We start from the raw sequence: 12120 nt of genomic DNA on the forward strand, positions 1-12120 counted from the left end.
TGTGGCTGATGAAAGCTCTCGGTTGAGCTGCTCGCTGTAATCCTCTTGGGCACGGGTGTATTTAGGGCAAGTGCGATTAGTGACGCCCTTACGATCATCCCATGCACAATCCCACATAGCTCCCAGAAACACAGGAAGGAATGAGATCGAGAGAGAGCAGAAATGCAACGCGTTGGAAGAGGAGCGTCATCCAACGCTCCCTTCCCCCTAAGAGCCCTTTCGTCTTCCAACATCTTGCGTGCTCTCTTTCTCTCCCCCCCCCCTTCCTACCTCCCTCTTCACCCTCTCTCGCTCCCCACTGAGTCTAAGGCCTGGTAATCCCTGCTCTCTGGGGGAGACACTAACTGCCCTAACCAGAATCAGACTCAAAGGTGGCGTCCAAGCCCTGTGCTTCTGAAGTCTCCAGAGTTAGTTAAGCATCCTGAGCAGATCTAGCAATGACTGATGTAGCTTTAGCAGCTGTGAGTATAGCATTTGTAGGAATGTGGTGTTTGTGACTGTGTTTAAGTGGAGCTCTCTCTCCTGGTTGGCGGCAGACAACAGTAGGGCTTTGGTTTGTTGAGGCAGAGACTGGGGCGAGGAGGGGTGTACATGTCTGTGCATGTGTTTTTGTGTTCCTGGGTTTGTGTGTGCCTGTATCAGATGGGATACCTGAGTCAGCTGAACCCGTCATGATCATGAAATTCTATCTGACGATAATTGTCCTACAGATAATTGTGATAATGGTTTAATTTTTTTTTTTATTCCACAATTATAGTAGGCTACTCTGCATGACAGGTTAGCAGAAGTTTGAAGCCTGATGTTGTTGGTATTTACAATTTTTTTTTAAATTTTTTGTTTTGTTTTGTTTTCACACTTGTCTCAATACCATGTCCACTTCTACAAAAACACATCAAGCAGTTTGCTTTGGAGCAAAATGCACTTCAAAACCCTTCATCTTCATCTAAAAGTGACTCAGGCTGCTGTAAACTATAGCATAACTATAACATATGCTACCTCTGACAAGACTGCCTTGTCACTCCATGTACAATGACCTTCACAAAAGGCAAGCACCTCGTCACACTGCTATAATACATACACATATAGATTCATATACTATGTGTCTCCCTTTCCTCTGTTTTTACATCCACATGTATTTTAAGCCAGCTAAAGAAACATTTGACCTGTTGACTTGCCTCACAATAGATGTCTTGACTCAGTGTTACAGTTAATTTACAGTAAACTGTGAATTAATTAGTTAGTTTTACTGTAACAGAAACCCAGAGTAATAGTGTTTACTGTATAATGTAAAACAATATGTGATAAAGAAACAAACCACAAAAGCCAATGTATTTTTTGCCATTTGTTTTCACAGTGCAATGTACTGTAGTTCAGAAAAGGAAATATATATATATATATATATATATATATATATATATATATATATATATATATATATATATATATATATATATATATAGTCAACACCAAGTACAGTAATACCAAGTGAAGATGACCTTTTGGTTAGTCGGTTTTGTACATATTTGTAGCAATGACAAACATCAAATGTGTATTCTAGTGGCCAAGCACACACACACCATGCAAAAAATGCAGAGACACACACAGACAAACACAAAAATGCACAGATAAACCATGCCAAAAGCACACCCTCTTTACTGTTGACTTTATGAGCAGTCCTGCAGACCAGACATAGGGTCAATACTAAAATGTCCACAGCAGGAAATGGGAACATGCTGTGTGCATGGGTGGGTGTGGCTTTGTGTTTTTAGTTAATATGTCATTATGTCATTGCCACACATTGCGCTGTCAGTGATTGGTGACTGGCTAGCAACTGAGCAACGTCATGTAGGAGTGTGTGCTGCGCAGTACCTGAACTTGAGTGTGTTTGTTCGAAGAAGGAAGTATAGAAAGAAACTGTGTGTGTGTGTATATGAGAGATAGACCAAAGAGTGAGTGAGCGAGCGAAAGACAAGGAGAAAATGAGCTTTTTGTTGTATGTATCTGACAGTTCCATTGTTTTGAAGTTGACAGTCTTTACTTATATCATCTGTTCTGCTTTCAATCCTATTGTGTAGATTCTATTGTAATGAATGCTATACAATTCACTTACACTCTTCCTTTCTCTCTGATAAAAGCTCCGCTTCAAACACACACACACACACACCACACACACACACACGACACACACACAACACACACACACACACACACACACACACACACACACACATAGATTCAGTGTTCCTACCCACTCCTGACTCAAGGACCTTATCTTCTAACTAGCTGTGTCAGTTGTGTTTTGCTTAGCATGCATCACTGCATGCAAGGGTTTAGAGACTGCAGGTTGATTTAAGAGGGATAAAGGAAATGTCCTAATCTGCTCTGCACGACAGAGCTCTCTAATGAGAAAAACAGGGGGAGAAGGGTTTGGGATTGTGAAGTCTGTTTACTGCAGTCGCAACTCTCTTCTATAGCCTCAATGATCTTTTGATGAGAGATTGTCTAGCTTCTACCAGTCCTCGTTACCTCTAAACAGGGCTACGGTGGCAGTGGAGAAGCACCTAATGGAAGCGCCTACAGTGCTTACAGAGTCAGCAGTAAAATGCATATCTAACCCACAGGCTGTATGCACATGCGTGTGTTTGTGTGCGTGAGAGTGAGCTGTAGAGCTGTGGGCTGTATTCAGTGAGGAGAAAAGCTCTGTTTAACCTACTTCACTCACTGGCCGACAGTGAGAATCTTACAATGGCTCGTGGTTATTTAGTGCTTCCCCTGATCTCGAGCTCGTCGGTCATATTTTTCAGGAGCAGCAGCTTTTCCCTGTGCTGTTCTTCCCTTCACCAGGAAGCCTCGTCACCTACGCCCCAGTGCAGAGGTGGACGAGCAGGCCACGCTCTCTGGTCGTAGAGTGACCAGCTAGCTCAGAGAGTAGGTCTTCCAGGTCAGCCCCCAGCCTGTTGTTTAAATAGCCTGCCCTCAGCATGCGTTATCACCAGGAGAAAGAAAAGTGTGCGTGTGTGCGTTTGTGTGTGTGTGTGTGGTTGTTTTGAAAGCTTTACTTGTGTACTGAAGGCCTCTTTGGTCCCTGCTCTTGTGTGAGAATAGGGTAGAAGTTAATGAAACAGAAGGAAAGCTAGAGAGAGACAAGCTGTTTCCAAACATTTACTTCTGTGAAAAGCGTGAAAGGGGAGAGGCCTAGTGACAGCCATGCCTGACACCAGAGGGATGGAGCTGGAGCCAGCATCCGCCCAGCCCATCCTCACACTTCCTCCAGGATGTCTGTCTCTGTCTCAGATTCAGTTGATGTGTGTGTCTCTCTCTCACGCACACACAAACACAAACAAACACACGCACGCACAATGCCAGCACAATGTAGGGTGGAGCTTTGCTGTTATGCTTGCTTGCTAGGTGTTTTTACTATATGTGCGCTTTTATTTATACTGTTAGTTGGGGGGGGGGGGGGTGCTTGAAGGTAAGTTTAAATTCCTGTTAGGGCTCATGTGTCAATGGTGTCTATAGCCACTCCCCTGCTTTTAATATTGAATGGTGTGTTAAAGGATCTGCTTGAATTTCCAGGTTTAGTTTCAAACATTATAGTTTTGAAGTACTCTCTCCCATGGCTTTTAATTCTGAACCGCCAGAATGTAAATTTCATTCTGCTGTGTTACTCAACTGACAGAGAGTTTTCTAATTCATCATTTCGTTGTTCTAAGAACCATACACTTGCCTAAGTTTTCATGGTAACTGAAGTATTACTTTAGGTTTTCACGTCCTTGTTCAGATTTGTGTTTCAGCTTCAGTGTTTTCTAGTTTTACCAGGTCAGCCTGTTCTTAGTTTATGATTTGAGGATTTGCTTACAAAAAACCCATCTGCCTGTTATGACTGAGAGTACTGGGAAAAGTCTCAAAAACACACCACATCCTGAGTCACACCGGCTGGAGAAGAATATCGTGTAGCAAAGTTGTTCAGAAGCTTTTCAATACCATAACAAAATAAACTCTGCCTTTGAGTACTCTGTGCCAGCCACAAACTCTGCACTTGGGTTCCCTCACGTCAGTCTTTGTTCCTTTCATCCTCCTCAAACATCCCTCCTTACTCTGCTCCATTCGCTCTTCCGATCTTCTGCTCAGTGCATGAAGTAAGCTTCCCTCAGTTCCATGATGACTACAAACCAGTGATGTGGAAGACATCAGGGTAACACTATGCAGTTCTAACTTCCTGGTATTACAGGGGGTGGGGGGGGGGGGGGGGGGAAATCACTTCCAATTAGGTCAAACATTCTCCACAGGAATAATAAATGAGATGAGATTTGGCTGACTAAAGTGACAGCCAGTGACCAATTACCTTACCACTAAACAATTATCTGTGTGCACACGCGCGTACGACCATGTGTGTGTGTGCCTGTGTGTGTGTATGTGTGTGTGTGTTTTGGGGTCAGGCTGGGTTATGCTTGGATTGCATCGTAAGCAGCACACAGCAACATGTGCCTCTGAATGGACAAGGCTTAATTTCCTGCTTCTCATACTGCACAGATGGTTGCATATTGTACACATAGAATTCCTAATGATATCTGGCTGTTACAGTTTACTATTCATTTACAATAAATGGTGGTGTTGAAGGAATTGCATTGATGGCGCAGTTACAACATGTCTACGTTAAAGCATTGTTCGGCCTGAACTGGGATCAGTTATTTGATTTTAGGGATGCACACGCATTTCAAATTCTATTTCATTCTTTTCTAGTGACACAGTCACGAAAATGTGACTGTGTGCATATTCACAGATGTCAGTCAGACGTTTCCCCAGTTTTAACTCTGAATGTGAGGTGTCTAATTTCATTTCAGTCAGTGGCACCAAGAAATGATACCAAAAAGGAATCAGGATGGCTGCAGTCAAGACAAATTTGTGTCAGATGCTGCATATGACACACGGCTGAGGACTGGAGAAGCCAAGTAATTAGCATAAAGAGCCCAACAGCAGAGCAAGTCCTCTGTGTGGCTGTGAGGAGCAGCAGCGTGTGGGGCTGGGCCGAAGGTCGCAGGGAGTCGATCTCTGTACGAGCCCCAGAGAGACGCAGAGAGACGATCTCTGAACGAGCCACAGAGAGACGCGGAGAGACGATCTCTGTACGAGCCCCAGAGAGACGCAGAGAGACGATCTCTGAACGAGCCACAGAGAGACGCAGAGAGACGATCTCTGTACGAGCCCCAGAGAGACGCAGAGAGACGATCTCTGTACGAGCCACAGAGAGACGCAGAGAGACGATCTCTGAACGAGCCACAGAGAGACGATCTCTGTACGAGCCCCAGAGAGACGATCTCTGAACGAGCCACAGAGAGACGCAGAGAGACGATCTCTGTACAAGCCACAGAGAGACGCAGAGAGACAATCTCTGAACGAGCCACAGAGAGACGATCTCTGAACGAGCCACAGAGAGACGCAGAGAGACAATCTCTGTACAAGCCACAGAGAGACGCAGAGAGACGATCTCGGAACGAGCCACAGAGAGACGCAGAGAGACGATCTCGGAACGAGCCACAGTGGGCGCATGTGTATGATGAGACAGAACCACAGAAGAGAAGGAAACGGCCAACTGCTGTTTATTGCCCTCACCCCAAGCATGCTTTCGTTTCTCTCTCCCTCTCTCTCTCTTTCTCTCTCTCTCCCTTCCTCTCTCTCTTGCACTTGTTTTTCATTCATGATTAATGGAGTGTGACTGAATGAATGATGAATGGGGCTGGGGGCAGGCTTTGGCTGGCTCCCCCTCTGCGGTATGCCAGTGCTGGGCTTTAGCACATCGCTGGCATCTCTCTGTACCACTGCCATCACACCCCTTTGCTCTCCCCTCAGCCAACTTTGAATGCATGCTTGTGTGTGTGTGTGTGTGTGTGTGTGTGTTTGAGATCTGCAGGTTTTTTGGAGCTATTTGTTATAACACGTCACCTGTTAAAGATCACTGTGTTTTATTTACATTAATTAGTTTTATGAGTCTTCCACTCCTCTCTCTCTCTCTCTCTCTCTCTCTCTCTCTCTCTCTCTCTCTCATATATATATACACATATACACACACACAGACACACAGGCACAATCACATTAAAATGTTTGTCACATGTTGTATGAATGGCCGCTGCTGCACGCTAGAACGGAGCCGTGGTTGGCTTGGTTGCGCGGGCTAACAGGGCAGATGGTGGAGCTCAATACACTTAATACCATGTGGGCGCAGGCAGCAGGCGTGACCAGCTCCTGGAGTGGCAGTGAGACGTGAAGCACAAGAACGTTACTGTGCACCTTCCCCCAGGCCCTGCACACCTCACTCAGCCATCTCTCCCTGCCACTCATCCAGAATTACCATCCAGCAAGAGGGATGGAGGAGGGGGGGTGGCGAGGGGGGGGGTCCGCTTGGCAAGCCTTTGGGGCACAGATGGAGGGAGAGCAAAGAGGAGAAGAGAAATGAAAGACGAGAGTCTGGGACCAAAAACAGTGATGAAAAGCTCTTTCATCGAGTCATTGCGTTTCTGGAGCTGAGATGAGTATGTGAAGTAGTTTTTATGGTACAGCCGAAATGGATCGTTGCTCTGATTATGTCTTTGAGGCTTTTCCCTCTTCCCATTTGGTAAGACTAATGACTGTTATTGTACAGTTTCCTGTGTCCAAATCGAATCTGTAAAGGCTTGTGTCATGAAAACCCACATTCTTTTGTAAATTGCTTGCATTTCTCTAGATGAATCACAGATCCTGAACTTATGCATATTTGAAATCTCTCAACTAAAGAGGCAGCGGTTTGCTGCCTCTTGCATTGAAACTATCAAACTGAGATCACTTCATTGGCCCCTGAAGTGCCTGTGTCGGGCCGTATGGGGACCGTATTGGCATGTTCCCCAAAAATCAATTTGCATACTGGAATATGAATGTGGAATGTGTGAAGAAGCCTGTTCTTACTCTGGGAGCTCAAGGGGCTGCGCTTCACCTGAACCGCTGATTGAATATTGACATGGATATGGTCATAGGAATCCTCACATGACTTGTGTGTACATGTTTTGTCTGGTATTGAGTAGTGCTATGAAAGACCAAAGCTGTCTAGTGCAAAACTAAGAATAACAGGGGAAGGAGGGGGAGGATTCACCTCACGAAGGCCCAGTGGTGCATGTGTAGGGCAGTACACTGATGATCGCAATGGGAGGGAAGGAAGGAACAACGTTTTATAATGTACTTTACTCACTGTATGAAATCCCTGTTTAAGTGTGTGTGTGCGTGCGTGTGTGTGTGTGCACGCACGCATCTGTTTGTGTTTGTATTTGTACAATAGAAGGCCTTGAGGACACTGGAGATGGTACACACTAGCATGCGCACACACACATACAGCAGAAATGTTGCACATAGCTGGCCTTTCTTCAAACAACTGGCACTGTGTCTGTGTCTCTCTCACACTCTCTCACACACACACACACACACACTGTTCTCTTCTGCTATAGGGAATGCTGGGGGTGTGGGACAGTATGCTTAGAACAAATGCACTTTGTTAAGTTTGGGAGTGCTGGGAAATGTGGGAGTGGAGTGATTTCAGAAGAAGAACACAGACAGAAAAACAGAACATACTAGGAAGGAAATGGAGAGTAGAGTAAACCGAGAGAACCCATCTGACCACATGTGCTGATCCTTGCGTAGTAGAGCATGAGGTGGACACACACCACACACACATCCATCATTTTTGCAGTCTGCTGGCTTGGGTCCACTGTCCACTGCACAGACAGACAGGCAGTCACCCTCCACTGCAGAACATCCTACTGGAGCGCCGCATCTACGGCTCCACCCTCGGCCTGTGCAGATGGCACATGTGGGCCTGACTCCATGCAACGGTTAACTGAAACTAGGATATACCTCACACTGAAAGAAGGGTTCTAAGTTTTGTCCTTTTGATGCCTAGATGAAAGCTCACGCACACACACACACACACACACACACAGAGAGAGAGAGAGAGAGAGAGAGAGAGAGAGAGAGAGAGAGAGAGAGAGAGAGAGAGAATAAGGCTTCACATTGAAGTGTTCTATGAATTTCTCTTTTCTGTCTCTGTATCCCACAGTAGTAAATGAGTGTGATCTCGCCTCTTTCCCCGTTTCTTTCTCTCACTCTTTTGCTCTCTTTCTCTGTGCTTTTCACCCCTTTCTGCAGTCTGTTAAGTGTGACAGGGCTTTTTTATGTAGGAGGCGTAGGACTAAGGTGTCAGCCTTGAGTGGCATGAGTAATTTCCTTTGAGAGTACCTGGGGGGGGGGGCTTGCATATATCTGAAGGTGGTTTCAGGTCAACAGGGGAGTGTTTCCTACTTGGGTGATTATTTTGTTCTATCTCCAAATTTATTGGAGTGGAATGTATTTTGAAATGGAAATGAACAGATCAGTGGGGCTGTTTCAGTAGGACCTCCTTCAGCATCTATGCCACAGTGCATTTTCATTATAAACACCATTAATTATTCACAGTATCAACACTTCCACTAATGTATTCACAATATCAAACACTTACTAGCAGCTAATAACACTACTGCCACATTGGGACAGAATTACTGTTGTTCATTGGGTAAACAGAAGCGAAGGATTTTTAAAAACTTAACTCGTCCTTACTGTGTAATCAAAGGGTGCCTCTTTTACTTTATTTACAATGTATTGTGTGTTGTTTAGCTGTTATTTTAAAGGTGTTGCCTTGTGTTTGAAGGTAAATGTCATTTGTTTATGTGAATTAGTTTGTGGGCAGAGTTTTGCATTTAAGACAGCATGAAAAAATGTGATATTTGCTCTTTTTTACATTCATTCACTTCATTCCTCTCTCTCTGTTTTTCTCTCTCAGAAGTGAGAGGGAGTGAATTGGGAAATGTGACTAACTTCAGTACATTTCTGTTGGACCGGTCATCTGGGATGCTGTATATGGGGGCGCGAGATGCAATTGTTGCCGTGGATACTGCCAACCTATCAAAATTTGACCAGGTAAATTTCCTTTCTGTCTATTGGAGGCTAACAGAGCAGAAAGGGGGGGGGGGGGGGCTACCTATAAGGTGAAATGCAAATATCAAGCCAAATTGGGACAAATCATTTCCATTGTAGCAAAGTTATTGCATTTTTTTCAGTGTAAGCTAATTGAACTTCAGTTCAACTGAAGCTGATTGAATTGATCTATTATTGTGAAATAAAAGGTTAAGCTCTTGCAAAATGAATTTCTTTTAGGTTTTTATCTACATTGTCAACATCATAGATTATGGATCATATAAGTAATCATTGAGGCACAAATGATTAAATGACTTTTTTGCCATTAGAAACCTGTTTGCTCAACCCCTTGACCTTTCTCACTCTGTCCACCCCAGCTTTCCATCATGGGCAGCGTGTGTGTTGTGTGTGTGTTTACCCATGCGTTATAATGAGTGTATGCCAGACTTTACCGCACAGTTTGGCCCAACCCCATTGTAGGGTGACTCACTGAGTTATCGGATTGCGTTAAATATTATATGGCAGATCTAACAATCCCACTCTGGTGAAGTCACACTGTGTGCAGCTGAACTGTCTTGTCTGACATGCAAGCCAACAAGTTAAAGTTCATCTCTTAAAATAAAGTCTCTGAACTGAGAGTGTGTGTGGATGGAGCAACCTCCATGTTGAGTCTGGAAGCTACAGTAATACATCAGAGCTCTTCTGCTCTGTAAGTGTTCTTAAGGGTCATTAGGCATGTACAACAATGACCAAGTATTTGCCTTCTGTTTAGCTCAAAAAGGCTCTGGTTCTAATTTACTGGGTGTTGGGGGTGGGGATGTTACCACTGTGTGCTAACAGTGCCTGGCCTCCTGTCTCTAATGGGATTTTAAATAAAATTATTCATAGACAATATCACACATAGAGAGAACTCCGAACTGATTAAATAGTCGTCACGTCATATTGTTTTGCATTGCTAAATGAAATCCCTGATCCAAGTTATTTAGGGATTTAAGTTCCTCAACATTATTCATACCCATGTCATGAATACATGAATAAATGGCATGTGATGAGGACTGCCTTTGCATGCTCCTCTCTAATTATATCTAATGCATTTATTAGGCCAAATGACCATTTGCATATTCATAGATGGAATGCATGGTCCCTTGTTGTTTTTCAGCAGGGACCATCTCCTATACCCACATTCAACTCCTCTCTCACTCTCACCCTCATTAGATTGTATGGGATGTTCCAGATGAAAAGAAGAAAGCTTGTGTGGCTAAAGGCAAGACAGAGGTGAGTGGTGTGTGTGTGTGTGTGTGTGTGTGTGTGTGTGTGTGTGTGTGTGTGTGTGAGTGAGTGTGTGTGAGTGAGTGTGAGTGTGTGTGTATGTGTGTTTGAGTGTGTGTGTGTGAGTGAGTGTGTGTGTGAGTGAGTGTGTGTGAGTGTGTGTGTATGTGTTTGAGTGTGTGTGTATGTGTGTGTGAGTGTGTGTGTCTGTGTTTGTGTGTGTGTGCGGTTGGGGCTACATGTATGTGTATGTGCAGATGCGGCTGTGCATGCTGTGACTCTGCATGCTCACTGAGGAGACTTGAGACGAAATGTGCTTCCTCTAGAGCACATGACAAATAAACACGCATATGCACACATGTGATTCTTCAGGGCTTTACATCACATCAAAAATGTAAAGCCCTGTATTTCAAAAAAAAAAAAAATTCCTGCTGTACTTAAGAGAATATAATTAATAAGCTCATGCGCTCTCGCTCCCTCTTTCTCTGTCTCTCTCCCTCTCTTTCTGTGTCTGCCTGTGGGAAGCTGCACATGGGGCCAGTGTGTGTGAGGGAGTTAATTAGGCCACTTAGTGGCTGCCATCTACCCCCATTCTGTTCCAAGGTGGGGGGTGGGGGAGGGGGCTGTGCATGATTGACAGGTGGGGTGAGAAGCGCACGGGGTGGTGATCAAAGGGTGTGATTAAGCAAACAAAACGCACAAAGAGATGAAGAGAGAAAGAGAGCGAGAGAGTGTGACAACGTCAGGGGCAGGGGTGGGGGGGAGCAGTTGAAAGCCTGATCACATACGCAAATATATGCACCATTCAAATCACATTAGAATCTGGAACTTTACTCTGATTGGTCTTTGATTGAAACCTGTTAAAACACAGTAATTAACCAGGCCAGTTGTTCATTCTCATACTCTGTACCCTTACCAAGAAGTGGATAAACAACCCCCCCCCCCCCCTCCCCAGAAACCCTGAAATCCAAATCTCTTATATAAACTTTTTCTGCTGGTCTGGGATCAGCACTCGCGTTTGCAGCTCCACTGGAGGGCTGGTGTGAGTGTGGCGCTGAGGTCTGTCTGTTTGGCTGTGGTCAGAAGCTCTGCAGTAGGGTCACAGCCTCTCTGTCCCAGTGATGGTCACGTTTGGCTTTTTCATGCAGCCTAAAATCTCATGGCGTCGTCTGACAATTGAGCGAAAACTCACTGTGGGGGAGAACTTCGCTGGAACGATGTGCTCTGCTTTTCTTGCTTTCTTTGCTTGTTTAGTTGTTTTTTCTTCACAAAAAAAGACAAACAACGTAGTATTTAGCATGTTTAGTGGTTGAACAATTTTTACACATTAAAGCATATTTTAAGCATTTTTTAAAGTTCTGGATGGCAGTATTCTTATTGCCATAGTATGCTATTTTGCCAGATTTTATAAAGCCTTATATTATTTTATAGTATCTTGTGCCATAACAGTTTATGAGCAACTACAATGAGCAATCCCACGTGCTATGAGGCATAACTCATTAGTCGTAGCATATTATAAATGCATAGATAATATATTACATTTACCAGACTCATGGGAACTATACCAAAAGGTTTTTATGTTGCAGCTTTCATCTTAATGCTTAATACCAAAATGTACATCCTGATATTTTTGCTAACCCAGAGGAACATAAACCTATGAAATGTTTTACTATTTGGAATGCGGTTCGCTGTGTTATTTTAGACTTATACTCTTATTTATCTTATACTCTTAAACCGCATAGGGATGAATTATAGTTTTGTGTTGGAATACGTTTTTCCTGTTAGCATGCCTGCTCTGTTCTTAACATGCCTGTTGAGTTCTGTTCATATTATTCACTGTTCGTCATCCACCTCATTGACGCAGATGATGCTTTTCTG

The 12120-nt window shown here is 44.1% G+C and overlaps 1 protein-coding gene across 1 annotated transcript in view; it reads left to right on the forward strand.

Moving 5' to 3' along the window:
* Positions 1 to 12120, forward strand: part of sema4f (sema domain, immunoglobulin domain (Ig), transmembrane domain (TM) and short cytoplasmic domain, (semaphorin) 4F) — a 46033-nt gene that overhangs the window by 26446 nt on the left and 7467 nt on the right. Inside the window, exons 2-3 of the mRNA XM_027000723.2 lie at positions 8840 to 8976; positions 10189 to 10248. Coding sequence (XP_026856524.2) covers positions 8840 to 8976; positions 10189 to 10248 — 197 coding nt within the window. The remainder of the gene's footprint in view (positions 1 to 8839; positions 8977 to 10188; positions 10249 to 12120) is intronic.

Source organism: Electrophorus electricus, chromosome 19 (assembly GCF_013358815.1).
Source record: "Electrophorus electricus isolate fEleEle1 chromosome 19, fEleEle1.pri, whole genome shotgun sequence".
NCBI classification, from domain to species: Eukaryota; Metazoa; Chordata; class Actinopteri; order Gymnotiformes; family Gymnotidae; genus Electrophorus; species Electrophorus electricus.